General features: G+C 32.0%; 1 protein-coding gene across 1 annotated transcript; it reads right to left on the bottom strand.

The window, feature by feature from the left end:
• Positions 1 to 270: 270 nt before the first annotated feature.
• LOC126778482 (uncharacterized) lies at positions 271 to 21788 on the bottom strand. Its single transcript, XM_050502075.1, has 3 exons — positions 21675 to 21788; positions 4463 to 5901; positions 271 to 707 (listed from the first exon to the last, which is right to left on the bottom strand). The coding sequence occupies exons 2-3, from the start codon at positions 5894 to 5896 to the stop codon at positions 501 to 503; spliced, it is 1641 nt and encodes a 546-aa protein (XP_050358032.1). The 5' UTR covers positions 5897 to 5901; positions 21675 to 21788; the 3' UTR covers positions 271 to 500.
• Between the last annotated feature and the right edge of the window lie 1252 nt (positions 21789 to 23040).

Here is a 23040-nt window from a genome sequence, read left to right as displayed (position 1 = left end):
TTACATAATGTTAGCGAGGAACTGCAAAAAGTCAACATATCACATCGCAAAATGACATTAGCTTTCTATTATTTTCTCTTTTCTCAGTTTTGGCGGGAAAAGTGATATATATTTTGGTTTCTTTTTAAAGTGCGCCATTTTCTGTTTTGATCTGTGACTGAAGACACGGAATAATTTTTTTTTTTCTTGCAAAAAAGTATTCGTTTAAAAAAAAGTGAATTTAAGCATAAGAACTGATACCGATTTAATTTGTTTTGTTTATAATATTAATAAATATTTATTTTCACTGTGTTTTATTTGTACTTTTCAGTTTATTCACAACGTTATTTAAAATAGCTAATATTAGTAGCTTAACTTACCTAAAATATTTTCTGATGTTCAAATCTTTACATAAGATAGATAGAATTATCTTTATATATAAATCTTCACATAGCGTTAAAAACGACATAAGCGTATTTAAATTTGTTTTTCTTATAATTTGACTTGTGCCATAATTTTTATTATTGTAAGTGATCATACGTAATATCAGCATGGAAGCCTTCGGGTCCTGCTGAGTAATTGACCTGCTGCATTCTTCCATCTGGTAAAAGCACGTGGTATTGACCTTTGGTATTCTCGCCTTTTTTTGCTTCACGATGACCAAAGTAATTGCCGCTATCTTGATCTTTAACTCTGTATCCGAATTCGTAGTTAGCTGCATATTTGAGCTGAAAGTTAAAAAAATATTGCTGTACTTTTAAATTATTTATTTCTCGTCGGGGGCTTTAACGATTTAAAATACGAGTAAAGTCATTAAACTGGACTTCATAGGATCGCAATGTGCTGTAAAATTAATATAATATATTTAGACGAATATTTTGTCATAAAAACACCTTTTAACTTTTTATTTTATTTTCAATAATACATATTATTTAATACTTTCATTTAAGTTTAAAGTAGTTTGAGGTATTGGTATTTTTTTTGGTCCGTTCTGATTATTTATATTGACTTTGTTTCAATCCTATTATGTCCCAATAAATCTACTTAGCGATAAGAAAGCCTAATTCTGCGTCTTAAATAAATAATTTGTAATAATTTTATATGATTTGTATTGTGTGTTTAATAAATAAATATTATTTCGGATGTCGAGACTATTTCAGTTCCAGGTGAGCCGTAATATATTATAAGTATTGTCATTCTAACTATACCTAAGTCTTTTATTGATTTTTTTTATAGAATACGTAAGCGGACGAGCATATGCGTCACCTGATGGTAAGTTGTCACCAACGCCCATAGACATTAGCGATTGTAAGAAATGTTAAACATCGCTAACTAAGATGTAATGTCCTGTAATTACACTGGCTCATTCACCCTTCAAACCGGAACACAACAATACCAAGTACTGCTGTTTTGCGGTGGAATATTTGATGAGTGGGTGGTACCTACCCAGACTACTTGCACAAAGCCTTACCTCCGGCACAAAGCCTATGTTCCTATGAACTGTTTCGAATTATAACTACTACTATGCTAATCGTAATTTATATATATATATATATATATATATATATATATATATATATATATATATATATATATTCTGATTATTTATTTAATATCGAACTACCAACAAAAGTTACAATTTTATAAATTTTATATTAACTGAGTGACCAAAATATGAGATTAATTTAATTTTCTAATCAATAATAAATAAAATGATTTTGTTTAAGATGTGGTTTTTATTTAATTTATTTTCAAACTCAAAAATATCTTTATATAATATAGAAAAATAACAATAATATTTCTTTGAAATATTTCTAATTAGGTTTTAGGTAGATTCGAAAGGTGTATATCATTTAGTGTTTAGTTCTATTGAGTAATCCATGGCTCGATACTTTAGGGATGTTGCATTGCAGCTGATATTGGACAAGAGCATAGCGGATAGTGGTCGAAGTTATACTGTACAGAAATTAAAATAGCCTTTACTGTACAAAGCTCTACAAACAGTTCCTGATAAATCCTTTATTTATATTCCATCTACTTTTATTCACTTTAATTTTACTTCCAAAGTTCCTATAAAAACTATAAATAAGTATAAAATTTGCAATATGCAAATATATGTATAATTGAATGAGCACACCCAGTATATAAATAGGAATGTTTTAATTCAAATCAGGTATTAGTAACTTGAGTAACGGTTACAAATGTTAGATAAGTCTTCTTAAACGAAACCACTTTCCGTTATTCTAGATTCTAGAACGCATCTGATTTAGAAAGTGTTTTATTGCGCGCGATATACAATTGATTTTAAACAATGTTTTTCAAGTTACAAATAAAATAAAACACACGATTATGATATTATAGTTTAGTACTTATAATTTAATTGCAAGAGTCTTGAAATATTTAAAAAGTTTAATCGTTTTGATGAAAAATATTGATCAATAGAGAAAACGAAAACGCTCTGTGTTTATTCGTAACAAGGTGCGATGAAGGGTGGGGAAGGCCATGAAGTAAGCTTTGTCATTATTTCACTTATAAGCATCTCGTTGGTCTATTGGTTGCATATCTCAGTATCCGGGGTTGAAATCCGAAAAAAAAGTTATTGGATATTTACGTCAAGAAATTTTACTATAACCCCGGAGTTCGGGGATGTTCTTATAGATATGTAGAATCCCATTAATAAAATTCTCTATCTTATTACCTGTCATTTAATTTATATTTAAGTTAAATTTATCCTCGAGCTGTTATTTAATGACAATTTAACGAAATGTTAACTATCATTAATCATAATACTCATGGACTACGTTTAAATTTTTATAAAGCGAATGAATTTATGTGAGTTATTATACTGTGACAAGTTATTGAAATATAATGTATCATAATAATATTTTTAATTAAAATTTTCTAATATTTCTTCGTCCGTTTTCCTTGTTATATTATATTACACATGGCTTTCGATTTTATCCATAAATCCTAAGAGACTAGTAAATGAATTAAAAAAGGATTTTTGTGTGTTCTTAAAAAATAACTTTTTCATTATTATTTTAAAATAAAATTATGTATAGAAAAAAAATTTATTTTATTTCGTATATAATTTATACCGTTTCCTCCACAAAATAAAATTTAACGCCTTGTTCTCAATTGCATAATTAATAAAATCAATATATTCATACGTAAAATTGTTTTGTATAACTTGTTTGTTGCTTAACATTCCAATCAAGCTTAGATTAATATTCAATATATTATTAGGCTTAGGCTTGGCACACATTAGTAATTTGCAACCAAGGCAATGGAATTTATTATTCTGCAAAGATTTTGCAAAAAAAAGGTTAGGTATATTATTATAAAAAATAAGGACATACAATTCAATAAATGTGACAGGAGTGTATTTTTTTAACGTCAGAAAGCTTTCACCAAGACTTTGTTAAATTCGACATATTCGTTGCCATCGCGTCCGAATTTGCTTTAAAAATATTAAGAAACAAATTATTTTTAACTATAAAAGGGATATTATAACTATCTATTTAAAATTAAATTAAGAAATAAATATTTAATAAAAAACTTTTTATTAATTTAGCTTAGAACATCTCATAATAAATAACTTATAAAGAACATAAATAAACTATAATTTAAATATTAGGGATGACATTTACAAGTTAAATTTATGGAGTTTAACCAAGTTACTCTTTACATGTCTAAATGGGTATCTTTTTCTATATTTTCTTGGGCGTTGTAACGTTTTCTTCGCTTTATTTTCTTTTAATAATTGATAAACATCTAAATGCTCGATATTCAGATTATGGTGCCCTACTAGTTCTTTTAACTGAGACTGAGTCAGCATATACACGGGCTCGGCTATATCTTGGAAACTTCCTAAAGTAGAAACCGTTTGGAATTCAAATTTTTGCGGGTAAGTTTGAGGTGTACTAAATATATGAGGCGAACCATAAAATGGTACTCCATATGACGTAGCGGGAGGTGTACTATGGATTTGGGAGGAACCAGACACGCCTGGGGCACGGCGGAAATGACGGTACTTGTTCGAGAAACTACCTTTCGACTCAAAGTGAGAACCAGCGGTTAGGGGATCATTTCGATAAGATTTTTTAAAATTCGTAGCGAATTCGTCATCAGGCGAACTGAAATCATCATAATTACCATATTCATCTTCATCATAAAACGCTTCATATTTTTTACTAGGTTTGCTTGATTTTATGGGAATGTAGTCATAATCATCGTTGTAATCGGTTGCCTCACCGATCGGAAAGTTAGGATTTAGAAAAACGTTGAAATCACTCCCGCGTTTCTTGCTAAACGGATTTAACCTTATAAGGGATTCGGACGTGGGTGTGTCTGAGCTATTTGTGGTCATCGGCTTACTTGAAGTTTTTTCATTTGGCAAAAGAAATGGATCGGTTTCTAGCTTAGAACGTTTACTGCGAACTTTGTTTGACATTTTTAAGTTTATATCTAATGGTATACTTACGTCATCATCTCCATAAGCAGATGTTTCTGTACCGTCTTCAGATAAATGTTGCACTCCAGTGGGTTGAGCGTTGTGGTGTAAATATATCTCACTTGTGTCAGCGTCTGCTTCCTTGATGTAAGGTTGATATCCGTAATGCATAGCACGGTATGAATCTCTATCATCATTTGAATAGTCTATTTGACTAGCTTTACTGTCATCACAAATTACCTGACTTGCACCTTCAACTTTGTAATAATTATTGCTTTTGGTAGTTTCAGTTTCAAGTTTTGTTGCTGTTGTTGAAACTGTTGGCTGAGAAAATGTTATTGGTCGTTTGCTTTTAGTAGGATCTTGAATATCATCGGTTTCTTCAGTTATAGGTATGTGATCTTTGACTGGTATGGTTGGCATGTACGCACTCGCATATTTTGTAGGGTCCTTTAAGTAGAAATAATAATCTATTGGTACATTTTCAATATTATCGTCTGTTCCTTTTTCCGATTTTAAAAGAGCTTTGAATGTCGATAACTGTTCCGTCGGATTCTTTGATAATAGAGAATTGAGTGCTTCTATTTCTTGAACTGAACCAAATTTCTGTGTACCATATCGCTTTGGGTAAGCAGGCGCCGCCTCGCTTGGTACTGCTTCTGTATATAATTTGCTCGGTTCATTTGTTTGAAAATCATTTAAGCCAATGTTCCTATTAGGCTTTATTGTAACTTCTTGGCTATTATAAGGCACTGGTGACACATATATTGTTTTATATCTTTTGGGTTCTAAATACTGGTGATAATCAGCAGAACCGTAAGATCGATGATTTCTGCTTCTAATATTTTTAATTCCTGCATCAGCTTTTGTAATTTTTGTGGGTTCTGATCTTTGGATGGATGAGCCTCTTCTTGGAAGATCTTTTCTTTGATTTTGTACTCTATTCGATGAAATAGAAGGTTCATTAGGCAACGTCTGAGCGGAGTTATCACCATTATTTTGTACTCGTTTATTTTGACCTCTCTGTCTAAGCGGGCGACCTCTTGTCGTAACCGCTGGTGTTACAGGACTGTCTTTTAACGTTGCCTGTTGTTCTTCTATCTCTAATTGATGGTTTTCTTGTAATTCATGATACGCTTTCATATAGCTATCAATGATTTGAGGACCTTTCGTCCATCTTTGTAACTGAGCCTTGTGTTGTCTTATTCTTTCAGCATTAAACATGGCTTGTTGGTTGCTGGCGTGAAGTCTCGCATTCTGTTTCGAGTTTCCAGCCAATGGATTGCCATATGGAAGTATTCCAGGACTGTTTGAGACCTTTGATTTGTCGTCCATTCTTGTTTGTTCATTGATAACTTCGTAGACTGGTCTGGCATTTGGCTTGGTAGATGCTGATGATATTGAGTGTGATGTAATGAGGAGTAATGTTATGATGAGCTGGATATGAAGCTTTAGATGTGTCATTGTATCTGAAAGGAAGAAGAATATTGTTAAAAATGTTATTATCTATTAACTAATGACATTATCAGCTTGAAACTATTTTTAGTTTTATTTTTATATCTCCAGTTATCGTAACAAAAAAAACATACGTATAAGTTTTTAAGTCTTTTGTTTTCAACCAATTTATTATAACGGGCGAACAATTTACAGTTTACATTCAATAATTTATAATTAATTGATTATGTTTACCATTTTAAAACTTACTTTACGCTATCACTTCTTTTAATTAAATATTTTCTGATGAAATTAGGTAATTAAATGAATTTTATTTATGTATTATAAATAATATATTAATTATTTATATATCATATTTTTTATTTTTTTTATTAACATAAAATGTAATCATACGCACCAAACGTACATTAATTCCCAAGAGTAATATATCATTTCAAAGTGTATATTCTTACGCAAGTAATATATTATATTGGTTTCTTATAGCTACTAGAAAGGCTGATGGGCAATTAACCATTGGTTGGTGTAGTGTCAGGTACACTGCACCTTTGTCTATAATGTTGGCAACATTGGCCATAAATTATGTACTATATAAATTATAATTATACTATACGTTAATTTCAAAACGCATGACAATTGCTTTACGTTTATAATATATGGTATATAAAAATAAAACAATGGAATCTTCTTAATAAAACTCTAACTCTGACTGACTGATAGACAGAACAGAGTCTAAAATAATGGGTTCTAGAAGCTTCATAATTTTTCTCGTTTTTTTGGAATGAAAGTTTGTGTGTAACTTCATTTTCAAAGATTCAATTTAAAACAATTTAAGGAATGTGGAAACGTGTATTTTGTCTACTGTTTTATTTAAAATTAGGTGTCTCGGCTTTTTCGGAAAATTATGTTATATTATTAAGAGAAAATTTGTTTTGAATTTTTTTTTAAGTTAATAATATGGGTATTATGTTCTTTATATAAACATCAACGTTTTTAATATTTTATTTTAATTTGTACATGTAACATACATGATCTCTTTATTTGATTTGAAAGTGGCTCCTCATAGAAAACATAGGCCGAGCTGGTTACCAAATAACTAAAACACTTGACAAAAAGATAATATAATTTATTTATGGATATATGTATAGTATGTGTATTTTTTTTTGTAACAGCCTGTTAATGTCCCACTACTGAGCTAAGGCCTCCTCTCCCTTTTGAGGAGAAGGTTTGGAGCTTATTCCACCACGCTGCTCCAATGCGGGTTGGTAGAATACACATGTGGCAGAATTTCAATGAAATTAGACACATGCAAGTTTCCTCACGATGTTTTCTGTCACCGTCAAGCTCGAGATGAATTATAATCACAAATTAAGCACATGAAAATTCAGTGGTTCTTGCCCGGGCGTGAACCCACTGGGCCATCTCGGCTTAGTGTAGTGAGATATTGCCAGTGAAAATTCTCATCGGGGACAACTGGGAAAAATCATTAAAAATATTTATATATTAATGTAAATATTATATGAGTTGCCATTAATATTAAGTATTTTATTATATCTCCTATGTATATAAATACGTAAAAACAAACCGTTTATCATCCGATTTTGTTGTTTGGTAGTTATTGAAGAGCTTTAGTAATATCAATAAAAAATAAGAGTAGAAATAATAATAATAATCAACACATTGAATTTTATAATAAATATTCCTCTTTTTTTTGTTTTTTTATAGAATAGGAAGGCGGACGAGCATATGAGCCACCCGATGGTAAGTGGTCACCAACGCCCATAGACATTGGCATTGTAAGAAATGTTAACCATCGCTTACATCACCAATGCGCCACCAACCTTGGGAACTAAGATGTTAGATAAAACATGGTGGCGTATTGGTGATTTGACAAGGGATACCTTGTGCCTGTAATTACACTGGCTCACTCACCCTTCAAACCGGAACACAACAATATCAAGTACTGTTGTTTTGCGGTGGAATACCTGACGAGTGGGTGGTACCTACCCAGACGAGCTTCCACAAAGCTCCACCACCAGCAAAATTTCAATGATGATTTTGGTCGCTTTATAATATTCATTACTTCTATAGGATATTGTATCTTTTTAAAAGGGGGTCAAATAAACGATAAAATCGTTTGAATTGTCCACTTTCTCTTAATGGTCATGGCGTGTGCGCGTTAACGTAACGATCGCATTATTTGATTAATTAAATAATTACCGACTTTATTACATATATAATGTAATATTGCATAATTTAACTGAAGAGAAAAGTTAATTGGGCAGGTTTTATATAGTAAGATCTTTACCATTCTATATCCTCTGTGTAATAAAAAGGTTGCTACTATTTGCTTCTAATAAATAGGAATTCAATGGTGAGTTATAGAGACCTGATATAAATGAGAGGTGCACCCGTGCTTCGAGTATTATAATACCTGCCATTTGTGGACCATTCTGACGGATTCAGATATTTAAAGGCTCAGGCTAAAATAACTCTGTATAGTCTGCGCCGCACTAGTCTTAGCTTATAAAGAAAAATCTTTTAGCCAAAACATTGGTGGAAGTCGCTTTTTCTTTCGGCATTTTTTATTTTCTGAGCCTAATACTCAATCAATTTTAAAACTGTAAAGTTACAACTCACGCGTGATAGTACAACTTTACAACATTGCATACATTGCACCCGAACGTAACCTTGAAAATTTAAGCTCAATGCACTTCAAGAGTTTTGTCTTAAAATATAACAACTAATACTCGATTAACTCGAGCGTTATTTTTACTACAAAATTAACGTGACGTAACAAATAACATTCTTAAAGTAACAAGCTCAATGACTTCACTTTCACTCATATATAAACAAGTTTGCATGTCCGTACGTCCGTTGAAGATATGTCGGAACATAAAACTGTTTACAGAGATAGAGTCATTGAATTAAATAATTTCCTGCGTTTAATCTAACCCGTTTTAAAGTATTTGTAAGTTGGTTTTAAAGCAAGTTTTTTTTTAAATTCGCTTTCATATAAATTATTATTGCGGTAGGGCTTTGTGTACTTATTAATTAAAAAGTATTACTTATTAATGATACTATATCCAAACATTATAAAGTAGGATTGAAATGCAAATGCCCCAGTAACAAGCAAGAGAGGTAACATCTTAGTGGCGCATTGATACTCCATGGAACCGCTTCTAATGTTACTTTGCGAATGTATATAGAAGATCGTGACCAAAAAAATTGATAACCTTCTTCGATTTTGAAGACGGTTTAAAAAAAAAAAATATTATAGTTGCCATGCTTCGATCATTATTACTAGTATTTTTGATCGAAGTTGCCATGACAAAGCATGACACTTGCCATACGCTTATATCCTACGTGACATTCACAGGATAATCTGTGCATATTGGCGCAATTTAAAAAAAAAGATATAAAGTCGCCATTTATAAGCACATTCAACGCTTTTACAACAAGAGACCATATAGCATAAATGTTATTACCAACATACCACAAAGGGCGAATTTGTTTTAAAATATATCTGCATTTTGTTAAAAAACAAATTTTAGCAGACATTTCTAAATTTACATTAATCACAATTTTTAAAATTTAATACTTTTTATCAGTTGTTACTTAATTTTGTTTGTATGAATCAAATTCAATTTACGCAATTGAATGGTACGTTCATGAGAATAGCAGTTCATATTTAAAGCAGTTTTCGCTTCGACTACTGATAATAATTAAATACCTTAATTGAACTTGGAAAACAATAAGAAATACAATCTTCTATCTCACACGACATGTCGTGTCGAGATCGTATCGTAGTCGTTTCGTATTAAGATTCCTTCTAAGCAATTTACATTGAATACAATGCCACCGAGGTTCCGGACATAACTAACCTCAAACGTGATAATAAAACTCACTATTCATACCACTACTATAAAATCCATACGATACTGTCTGTTAGTCTATCAGCTAATATAACTGATATATCTAATTGATAAACAGTGGTATGGAGATAAAACGTTTAATTTGTTGGTAGTGGTTTTAACTTGGTGGTAGGAGCGGGCGAGCCCGTCTGGGTAAGTACCACCCACACATATTCTGTTGTGTTCCAGTTTGAATGGTGAGTGAGCCAATATAGCATTTTTACTGGTGGTAGGGCTTTGTGCAAGCTCGTCTGGGTAGGTACCACCCACTCATCAGATATTCTACCGCAAAACAGCAGTACTTGATATTGTTGTGTTCTGGTTTGAAGGGTGAGTGAGCCAGTGTAATTACAGGAACAAGGGACATAAAATCTTAGTTCCCGAGGTTGGTGGCGCATTGGCTATGAAAGTGATGGTTGACATTTCATAGAATGCCAATGTCTAAGGGCGTTGCCGACCACTTACCATCAGGTGGCCCATATGCTTATCCGCCTTCCTATTCTATAAAAAAAAAAGAAAAAAAAAACTTAGTTTAAGGTTGGAGGCGCATTGACGATATAAGGAATGGTAAATATTTCTTACAGCGCCGATGTCTAAGTTCAATGGTTTACATTTACCATTAGGTGGCCCATTTACAAGTCCGCCTATATTATATAAAAAATAAGATCCGTTAAAAAAACAGATAAAATATTAAGATTTGTGGAGTTGCAAAATTAATAATTTACTAATTGATTATAAGCCGAGATGGCTCAATGGATAGAGCATGTGTACTTTATGTAAACATAGCGGGTTCAAATCCGTCCACGCATCACTGAATGCTAATGGGTGACGGAAAATGCGAAATGTAAATGTATGTATGGATGTACACAACCCGTAGTGGAGTAAGGTGATAAGAGTGATAAAGTTAAAGCTCCAAACCTTTCTCGTATATAGACTGGAGACCTTTGCCTAGCCATGACAAATGTATTTGTTAATACTATTAATTATTTCCACACATTATCCCTCATCATAATAAAGCCTAATGCTTGTATCCAGTTTTGATAAAGACGGTAGTCTTTTGTGTTTATGATTATATTATAATATAAAGTTATCCTGTAAAGTGTTATTCCACGCAAACGATGTCGAATGTAAAAGCTAGTTCGATTGTGTATTAGAATGTTTTTTTTATTACATACCTGCTCGTAGTATTGTAATAGTAATTGGAATATTGCTTGTATTTGTAACTGTGTTGGATTATCAAGTATCTGCATCCATTTTGTATTGAATTTTAAATCATTTCATAAGATTTTTACTGGTGGGAGGGCTTTGTGTAAACTCGTCTGGGTAGGTGCAACCCATTCATCAGATATTCTACCGCAAAACAACAGTACTTGGTATTGCTGTGTTCCGGTTTGAAGGGTGCGTGAGCCAGTGCAATTACAGGCACAAGGGACATATCATCTTAGTTCCCAAGGTTGGTGGCGCATTGGCGATGTAAGCGATGGCTTACATTTCCTACAACACCAATGTCTATGGTTGTCCACCATACCATCGAATTTATAGTCCCATCGGATTATGAAAATGAGAAAATAGAATGCACTATATATGTCCCTTGCAGATGGCTCTGTTACTTTACCAAATGGTCGTTATGTTATGTTAAAATCCGTTCACAGTTGTTAAATTCAATTTGTAACAATCCCGAAACCTAAGAAATCGTTACCTAAACATTATTTGTTTGTGGCCCCTATAAAGAAAAGGTTGAGTATGGGTGGTTTAGATGTATAAATTATTATCTGTGACATTTGTAAATATGATTATGCAATAAACGATCAAAGATTTACATAATCTGTTTTAGTATATCCGTGTTAATATTAAATTAATATGGTGTCAGTATGATCAATTATAATACCGGTATTCCGATAATATATACGTACGTATGGAATCATACGGATTTCAAAATTCAACATCTTGCCCAGAAACTTTTGTCCTACTATTTAAATTCGAGGGGTGAATTAATAAGTTAAGTAAGGGTTCAAGTTTACTCCGTAGCTAATGATGAAGTATTTCTCTCAGATATAGCTTGTCAGAAGCACTGGGATTCGCCCCGTATTAAACTTACACACAATTTGCTCTTGTCCAGTGTTCCTCAGATACAGACCGTGCAAGACTGCTAGCTGTATCTGAAAGAGAGTCAGGTCACTGGCTTTAGGGTCTCCCTTCTAAATATCTAGGCACAGTATTTGAATGGGCAACGATACGCATCGCCGTATGCCTTCACTTAGGTTTAAAGGTGTGCGAGCCTCACACATGTCCCTGTGATACCCGGTTGGATCATTTCGCATGCCATGGAATTAGCTGCCGCAAAAGCGCTGGCCGTGCATATCGCCATGGATCTGTTAATGACATACTTCATCGGGCTTTTCCTACAGCATCGATTCCTGCTACTTCGGAACCGAATGGTTTATGCAGAGATGATGGCAAGAGACCCGATGGAACGACATTAGTGCCATGGTCGATGGGACGTGTTCTTGTGTGGGATGCAACTTGCGTAGATACGCTGGCAGTGTCTCATATCAAGAATACGTCTCGTAAAGCCAGGGCAGCCGCTGAAGCTGTTCAAATACTCAAGCGCCGCAAATATTCACTTTTATCCAATGTATGATTATCATGAATAATGAATATGAATTTGCGGGGCTGGGTTTTGAAACATTGGGTCCATGGTCGTCCGATACAAAAAAAAAATCATAAAAGATATTTCTAAGAAACTGGCTCACACTTCTGGTAACCCAAGAGCTGGCGCTTATTTAGCCCAAAGGCTGAGTCTAGCGGTGCAGAGGCAATAGTGCTAGCGTCTTGGGTACAATGCCACAGAACAATCTTTTAGACGGCGTGTTTTTGCTTTAAATTTGTAATGTGTATTTTGTTCTTTTTATTTTAATTTTGTATTTTAAATATTACATGAATAAAAAATTTTTTCCGTAGCTATTTTTAATAATATTGTTTTAGTGGTATAGTCGTGATGGCGTAACAGGAAGAGTTTTTTTTTAATTTCGTGTCATTTGCTCCAAAACTTAAACACGAATTAAGGAGATTACTAATTTAAAAGGGCATAAACTATATCTGTTCAAAATTTCACATAAACTGGTCCATCAGTTTTTGCGTGATTGAATAACTTAAATTTTATTATTGGGATTTGGTGCTAATTTCCTTAACGGGTATTTTTATCGTAGCGGATATTTGTAAGACAGCCGTTCTACATAATTATCGCTTAAAGAATATCGAAAGATTTATTTTGTAATTTGTTCGTCATGTCTTAAACATTTCGTATACCGTTGAATCGTGGCAAGAATTCAGCATTTTGCCGTTGAATATCAAAATGGACCAGCGAATAACGAACCAGCTTTCTGCCACCAGCGGACGAAAAAGACGAAGTGTGTGACAATTTTTGTTCATCTTTTTTATTTACCAATATTCAAATTAAAATTCTTTTATAATGAATAAAGGAATTTTAATTGCTTATTGCAAGTAAAAACTACCTGAGTAACTACTAAGTTCGTAAAAGAACTACCTGAACTAAACTCACCCAAAGAAAACCGGCGAAAGAAATTCAGTGTCTCTAGTTTACAATTTTCAGTTTGACTAAGAAATAGAACGTGATATATTTCACTTATATCAATTGTAAACTGATGCGTTGCAAATATTCGAAGGAGCAATTGTGCAAAAACTTTCATTAAAAATATAACACCTAGTTTATTGCCTCTACTGGTGTAAGGGCTGGTTCATTTTTCGCTCAGAGGATCGGAATTGCGATTGAAACGCAGTCATTATTTTCCAAGAGTTATTTTTAATTTTTATTTGTATTTATTAAAGGAATGGCCGAGAGGGCCTATTGTGCTTGACGGTGAAGGAGAACATCGTGAGAAAACCTGCATGTGTCTAATTTCGTTGTAATTCTGTCACATGTGTATTTTACCAACACGCATTGGAACAGCGTGGTGGAATAAGCTCCAAACCTTCTCCTCAAAAGAACGAATAAGATTAAATTTGGAAAGAACAAATCGTATAAGTAATCGTTAGTTTGCATGTATTAGGTATGATTTTTAAGTTAAATATTTGATGCTTGTAATAAAAGAATCGATAACAAAAACATTCGATGTCTTGACTTTCGTTTAGTAAAAGTGTATATTGACATAAGTTTAATTAAAATATTATCTGTAACGAGAATTTAGATTATAAACGATTACAGAACAAAGACACAGGTTGTAAAAAATTAAACAAAAAATAAAACAGCTGGGACCGAATTGTACTCAGCCATTGTGTCATTGTGACCGAGGTTGGTTTTTTAGGGTTACGTGGTAATACAAAAAATCCTCCATGCCATATCTAAATGCTTCGCCTTGTGGTATAATATACTATTCTAATCTCTTAAAATTTGTGTTTGATTCGAATGGAATTTGAATCGAAGATGATTTAACCCTTTCACAGTTTAGGTCTTGTAGGACCCATGCATATATAAGGGAACCTGGATTGTGAAATGCTAAATGATTGAACAGTGAAGCTATTCATGTAACTGTAACGCACAGAGGCAATCTCCAAACAAAGTAGTAGCATTTGTCAAAGTTAATTCTTGTAATATTGATTGTTACTTCCGTTTTGAAAAAGCTATTCGGCATTAAATGACAAAAATAATGGAAAAAACAACTGTTCCGATGTGAATAATAAAAACATATCACATTTATTGCGAATTTTATTTTACACACCGTACTATTTCATTTTCACAAACTACTATTTTCTTTAGTCAATATAAAAAATCTAAATTTAAATAAAAGAAACATATCAACATAAAAAAGAAGTTACATCCTAAACATATAAAAAAAATATTAATCACTCTATATGCGTAGTTTTTTCACGTATATATATTTATTGATTGTGTGAACTAAATAACTTAATTTTTTTTATGTAATTTCCGTTTTATATAATATAATTTGTTACATATAGTAATAATTTACTATACATTAAGTTACAAGTTTGCACAATCGTTTTAAATTGTGCTTAATTAGCATCTTCGGCGACATAGCAATGGGAGGTACATAGGTTCGAATCAAGTTTTGTTTGTATAGTATTTCGAAATAACGAATAACTAGGATACTTTATTGTTTTTTTTACATTGAGATAATAATTTAGTTCTTATAACATTAAATAATATTTATCCGATTTAGTTGAATGTGTTTGTCGTTGACGTGACGGCTCTTGGCTTAATACCACCAATATTTGACAATTTGACAATAGTCAAAAAGTAAGACCTTAATAAAATATGGGCCACCTTATGGTAAGTTGTCACCACCCCATAAGCTCGTCCGCCTTCCTATTCTAAAAAATGTACTTTAATTTTACTCCATTAGTTCGTATAACAGTTATTAAAAAGAATATTTTTTCACGAATCCATATTGAATACTTTGGAATATATTCATGTAGTGATATTCTGTAAGAACTCACTTCGTAATCTATCCGTGAAATGTTGACAACCGACTTATGGTGATATACTATTTTGATGCTTGTATTCTTGAAATGTTTTGATTATTATGATCAATATCGCATAACACTTTTCGACATTTCACAAGCATCTTCTGCGGCGAGTTTCGAGCTCAGAGATTAGTCCTGAAGATTTCGATTCTCGACCAAATCGCGTCAATTTAATTTCAAAGCTGTTTGTTTTTACTCCTTCTGTGTTTGGAATGAATATAGATTATTATTTCATGTTTGTAATCGTTTCAGATCTTTTATCTGTTAATGTATCAATTAAATATAAACTGGTTGCTTGACGGACAGACATTTCAACACACTTAACCCACGTAACTTGAATTTTGCACAATTCAAGGTTAAACGAATGACGTATGTAGGTCTTATTTATGAATGAACTAAATTATTATTAACACCTGTGGTATGTTTGTTTGCCTGAATCTGATTTTTAAAAATTGTCAAGACATATATTTATCCTGCATGAAAATCGACAAATACTAACCCTATTTATTCTTATATCTATCTATATTATTCATTTAGAGATAAAAAAAGTAATCTTTATAAGTGTGTGTGCAAACACAGATGCACTCTCTATTCCCTAACTCTCATAATCCGATGGGACGGCAGCGCCAACGGCTTTACGTGCTGTTTGAGGAACAACAGTGAAAACACTCTCAATATTCAATCTTCAGGTTCAGGAACTGCTAAGATTTTTTTACAGGAGAAGTAAGTATTGTTTAGTCGATCCCTGGGTTTGATCCCAGGACCGGAGATGCTGCTTAAGTTAGCCACTAAACAAACTGAGTGTCACACAAGTGTTTACGAATGCGTCTTTCAAAAACAGACCCACGATTTATATACGCAATCAGATAATAAGCTACAAATATTACTAGCACTGGTCCATGACCTTGCTTGCATGTACCTTGTAATTTAGTGTATAATTTAAATTGCATACTATACTTTTCGAGCTGAATTTTTTAAAAGTACTAATCAAATGTTTATTACTACTAAAGCTCCAGACAAAATAAATTGATTAAAAAACAGCGCAGATACACAGATGAACAAATATTTTTTTTGCAATCTCAATAAAATCCAATACTCTATTTCCATATAATAATAGAAGGTTAGTAAAGATATTTTTGTGGGTGTTATACATTATATTATATTAAATTATGTCAAAGGCATAGTATAATACGAACTGAGTTATATCAAAATTTTAGAGGGGTGCGTGTCATTTTATCTGAACACTATCATTCTGACGGTTTTAAAAACAATTTTGAAATCAATGCAATGATAGCTATGTTATAATTAATTATGCTATTAATTGAGTACGTATGAATTTATAGTCAAAGTAAAAAAGTAAACATACACAAAATGTTCTTTTAAAAACGTCATTGTCAAATTGGGACTTTTAAAATATTACTGACAGTTTTTATAATAAAAAAAAAACTCACATTTGCTTTAATCTTTAATGCAGAACCATTTGCAAGTTAATTACATACGCACTTGACCGCGTTCAGCGTTTCTCATACTATTGAAATGTTACCTGTATTGTCCGTGAACGTTGTGTAAAAACGCAATTGAATGCGTAATTTGTTGCTTTTGTTGTCACTAATTTAAACGACGGTGCGACTTTTAGTTCGTGTAATTATAAAAAAAAAAAAAACAAATAATAGCAAATGTCCTTCTGACCACAGCCATGGTGGGCATAAACTCAAATAATATACATGTATTCGCATGTTCGCATGCACATGGAGCCGACGCACAGCTACGGACTTGTCTGCACTTCCATAGACGATACTCTTCCCATTATGCGTTGGCGCGGGCTGGCCGCATCTGCCCGTAATATCACGCACCGTCAGACGGTGTAACGTGTTTTCTGAGACACGGGATTGCAACATTTATTCTAATAGAGGGTTGTCTGAAACTTGGGACTTCAGAACCAACTAGGCAATTTCTCAAGAGTATTACTAATATTAAGAGCAATTATAAAAAAAAAAAAAAAACGAAAAAAAAACGCAATATCTACACGTGACATAGTCTTTCACTCTCTTTGTATACGCCGAACTAATCTGGGGTATCAAATGGTATGTGAAACTAAATAAGAGCTTTCCTTTATTCAATAACTTTAATATATTTCATTATTTTACTCAATTATTGTTTCATTTGAATAAGCGCCATCTATCGCTATCGGATTGTAATACATGCCATTATTCATACGCCATTATAAAAACGTTTCATACAAAATGTTGAAAGTTCCCTCTAAGCGTTAAAGAAGTTTCGTTTTAAAAACGTTGAATATTCAAAGTCTTAAATGGAATAACGAATAATTAATTCCAAAGACTTATTTGGTAATATATAATTGTATTAGCAAATAGTTGGCGAGTTATCTTCCGATGAGTTCCGAACGGATGATATATGGAAATTGATGTTATATAATCTGTTATGTAACATACGTATCTGCGCGTTTCCGGTTTTAAAGATGGCCGGTTTCTCTTAAAGAATCAATTGAATATTTCGATATAGAATGTTAAAAATATTTTCAATTCTTTTGTTTATATTTGTGTAAGTGAATATAATAATTTAAAATTATAGTTAATTAGTTTTAAATATATTATTATTTTATGTTATGTTTGTATTTTTTTATATTATTTTAAACATATAAAGTAATAATAATCATTATTTTATTTGTAATCGTTTCTCTTGGTAATTTTATCATTTTCATAGTCATTTTCATTATAAAAACAAAAAAAGTTACGTTAAACATATAACAACCATGTTTCCGACTCCACAAGTTCAAACATCCTTCCTGGGTCAAGTGTAGTAAAATTTCGCAGTAATTTTTTTTATTTCACTCATGATTCATGTTTATTAAAAAATTTAAATTTTGTTCGGAAAAAAATCTTTAATTAATAAAGTTTGTATTATAATACAAGAATATACAGATAAAAAAGATGGGATATGTACCTATTCGTTGATTTCTGTAAAAGATTTTTATTTTATTTTTAAATTTTTAGGTCTTTAAAAAAACTATTAAGTTTCTTGCCAGTCCTTTTTGGTAGGATCTACATTCATAAACGGCCATTTTACATGCAGCTTAATCGTTCACACGCAATACAATTCAGAGGCTTATAGCCTACTTGAATAATATGTATTTTTATTTGAATTTGTCTTGATTTTTAAATTACGAAATCTATAACTTTTATATTTATATATATATTTATATCTTTTATACATAAGTCATATAGCTTTATGACTTATGTATAAAAGATAGAAGAGTACGATCAGAATTTAAGAATTACAATTCTTTTTTTTTTTTGTTGAATAGGTAGGCGGACGAGCATATGGACCACCTGATGGTAAGTGGTCACCAACGCCCATAGACATTAGCATTGCAAGAAATGTTAACCATCGCTTACATCGCCAATACGCCACCAACCTTGGGAACTAAGATTTTATGTCCCTTGTGCCTGTAATTACACTGGCTCAATCACCCTTCAAACCGGAACACAAAAATATCAAGTACTGCTGCGGTAGAATATCTGATGAGTGGGTGGTAACGCAGACGAGCTTGCACAAAGCCCTACCACTTGTAAGTTTTTTTTTTGATGACTTCGACTCAACTACAGACAACTGTTATACTACATATACTACTTTTCTTTTGTAAATACATACTCATATAGATAATTACACCCAGACTCAGGACAAACAGACATGTTCATGCACACAAATGTCTGTCCTGGGTTGGAATCGAACCTACAACCTATGGCATGAAAGGCAAGTATCTACCAACCACGCCAACCAGCCCGTCAAATGCTATATAATATTTGATATCCGTGTATTAATATACTACCTACCTTTGGCATAACTATGATGATGATTTGATGATCAGGAATCATTGTTAGATAAAGACAAATATATCTCCGTGTTAGTTAAATATTTGCTATGTTTGACGAAATTATTGTGTATTTGTAAATACCACGCTATGCATTCACTATAGGCAGCCGAGCTGGCTAACGAGGCAAGAACCACTGAACTTTTATCATTAATTTGTTATAATTATTTACAAATCAATCAATATAAAAGCGGTGCGTTTGAATAAATCAAGATAAGCAACGCGAATGCTTGTGTGATTAACAAATGTGGACTGAAAGACGAAATTGCTAAAAAATTGATAAATCTATTAGTTTTGCACCTGAAGTCCTGTTTACAAGTCGGATTGACATCTTATTGACTTATGAGAGTGATCGGAGTGCACGTTTACTATGTTTGGGTATTGAAATATAGTACAGATGTGTTTTGAGTACAGCTCCATTGAAGATTAGCTCCGAAATCGCCGCTGTGGGCAAAATCCGGTCAATACGTAGCTCGATTAAGGCAAATTACTTCTGTAACTGTGAACGTAATGTCAAGTACGAAATAATGTATTCAAAGTCGTGTGTAAAGCCTATAGCAACTCAGGTCGCACCGTTCAAGGCGTACAACTTTCCTTCGTAAACTTTAACATTTCTGTTCTTCAATATATTATTTGAAGTTAAGTATTAATATTAAATAAACGAGTTACTTTTTTTTTAATTTACTTGTACTTATGAAACGTAGTTTTTGGATTAATATAGGAGTTTATTTCACGTCTCTCCTTGAGAACATTGATAAGGTTGATAGGAAGGACGAGACTGACCGTCCCTTGAGGAGCGTTCTTCCGAATGCGCGCGGAATATCGCGGAGGCGCCACGGATGTTTTATGTCGAAATTATAACATAGCCGACGGACGGTCATTACATCTATTATACTGTGTACAAATAGCTTATGTACATAGCCAGGATACTAGAAAGCCTTTTGAAGTTTAACAAAACAAAACAAGTTCTGTAAGAGTACTGTCTGGGAGATGGGTTCGCTAAGGCAGACGTTTAGTATGTATTCGCATTGAAGTACAGTAAATGCACTAAATTGTCACGCTTATCGAAAATAAACCTGACATCAATTTAATCTAACACATATATCACTACGATGCCTAAGATGTTATGATACTTGTGTCTGTAATACTATATGCACTCACCCTTCAAACTGGAATACAATGTACTAATTTAATTTAAATTTTACAACAATACTTGATGAGTAAATGGTATCTAAACAGAAAATAGGTAGCTCGCGTAAGTCCGCCATAAGTCCTACCATTACCAGTCTTGTCTTAACGAAAATTTTACTTAGGCTTTTTTTTTATTTTGTTAAATATATATATTCAGTCTTACAATTGGAGGAGGATAAACATATACGGCCTTATTTATAAACCTAAGTATCAACCGAGCCGCAGACATTATAATTAACTTTTTATAATGACATTTCAAAACTGTTTGAAAATGAGTTTACTTGAATAAAGTACATTTTGATTTGTAAATGATTGTTTTTATTTATGTACCTAATTAATTAAATAATTAACTAAATGAGCTTTTCTAAGGCTTAGGCTTATTATAAATCATGTACATTTTATAGATAAATAATAATAAAATAGGCCACAAAAGAATAGGTTCCATCCAGAAAACGTTATAGAGTAACAGCCTGTGAATATCTCACTGCTGGGCTAAGGTCTCCTCTGCTTTTTGAGGAGAAGGTTACGAAAGCAACGTTACAGAATGAAACTTTAAATCAGAAAGGTTTTACAAATACGTTTCGTATAAAACGTTGCACTCATATTCAATGTTACTATTTAATTCTAATCACATCCAATACAGTGAACGGGAATAACTAAGAATACAATTATATAAATTCAGGCTGTTTCTTAAAATTTTCGTTTTATATATTGCAGTAAGCCCCTGTTGGTACCACCAATACCGATGGATAGTGAAAGACCTACCATATTATACTTGGATAATATTGATCTAATTTATTTAAACATTCTTATTAAATATTACGTGAATATGGTTACCATACGTCTTAAATATAATAAATATATACACGTAATCTGCAAATGTAATTTAAAAATATCAACAATATAAGCACTCTTTGTACAAAAATATAAGCAGCAATTAATCTATTATTTAATATTTTAAGAAAATAAAGTACATAATGTCTAAATTCGAGGTATCAAGAGATATCTACTGAACGAATAATTACTACTGAAAAAATACGAGAATAATTTTAACTATTCATCGTTGCCCTAATTCAAAAAAAAAAAAAACAATTTATTTATTAACTTGCTCTGAAATCATCGACTTTGTTTTAAAAGAGTTTTTAAACCCGTCGTATTATTAAAAATATATATCAATAAACTGCATATTTTAAATCCATTATAATATTTCCATTAATTATAATGATATTACATAATTTTTAATCTATATTTTTGAACGTAGCGTTTATTTAAGCATTTAAAATATACTTACATAACACTCGAGTCCAAATAGCACAGATAAAAATAATTAAAAAAAAAAACTTATTTACACATTTATTTGTTTTGACACGAACGAAAAAAAAATTTAAAATGGTGTTCACGTGTCTACTCGATAAGGCTCACTGCTTGAGTAGTGATTGTCGTTTAAGTTTCAAGACTTTTCGAGTTTGGAGGTGGATATTCCCATGGTATTTGTTTATGTCTGTACGATATTTAGAATAATTACCATTAACAATTAACACATTTAACATTTGTTTTGTCATTTCAATGATGAAAAAGAACATTATTTTTTTAAATTCTTCCCGAATAAATATTTATAAACTGCCTTAAATATAAAAAAAAATCATTTTTCAAATCTTAAAGTTTATTTAAAATAAATATTATCATTGTATACTTTTTTAGATGTATTTATATCATTGACAATAAATTTTGATTTTTTAATTGATTAATAATAATAATTTTTATCTGTGCTGAATATATTTTTATATATTTTTTAATATAATCATATTCGGTTTGCATTAAAGAAAGTGCCATTGACACCCAGTATTTTTATCAAGGCTATTATTGCCAAAAAAGGTTTGAACTGGATACAATATTCAACGCCTGCTTCCCTGGTATTAATTACTATCAACAAAAGGCAACACTTCGAAATATTAACTGCTGTTATTTAGTTTTTATTCAGTGTGTCATTCCTATTATTACTATAAGAACTTTTTTAAACTTGTCTTAATATTCTTAAATAAAATTTAACGGTGACAAGGGAATAAATACCTCTATAATAAGATCACTTATCGCCATCACCATAGACCAAATCAGACTAAATATAGATAAGCGGTGCTCCACTTTGAGGGGGTGCCACGGGATCGCTTGCGCGTGTTACCGTGTATTGTTTGTCAGTAGTATAAATGATAAATGGGTCCTCATACGATTAGTACGATTTATAGTAATTAAGACTACAGTACAGTATATACATTAGTTTGATGTATTTGTTAAGATTTCGTCATCGTAAGCTATGTTAACAATCTAGAAGACCTTTTATTGAATACACATAAAATGTCAAAATATCTATGAATATATTCTAAAATTTACATTGAAATTACGTGAATTACGTAGGATATAAAAATCCATGGTGTAGATTAGAAGAAATAAGTGGACAGAGGTTTAAAGCGACTTAGGGTATTTTATTTACAATATGTAAGCAATGTGACAGCTGATGTTAAGTGGTCACCCACCGTTCAAACCGGGCCATAACTTAGTATTGCTGTTGCGTTACAATATTTCATGAGTTGGTACCTTACCAGACGGGCTTACACGAAGCCCTTCCAAGTTAATAATTCTATAATTTAAGGATTACAACA

The sequence above is a fragment of the Nymphalis io genome, chromosome 26, assembly GCF_905147045.1.
Source record: "Nymphalis io chromosome 26, ilAglIoxx1.1, whole genome shotgun sequence".
NCBI lineage: Eukaryota > Metazoa > Arthropoda > Insecta > Lepidoptera > Nymphalidae > Nymphalis > Nymphalis io.
Note: the sequence above shows the minus strand (reverse complement) of the source record. Positions and strands in the feature narration are given on the sequence as shown.

Coding starts and splice junctions, on each gene's coding strand:
- LOC126778482 (XM_050502075.1), bottom strand. CDS start 5,896: ATGACACATCTAAAGCTTCATATCCAGCTCATCATAACATTACTCCTC. Junction 708..4,462: donor CTGCTTATGGAGATGATGAC/GTAAGTATACCA, acceptor TTTAACTTTCAG/CTCAAATATGCAGCTAACTA.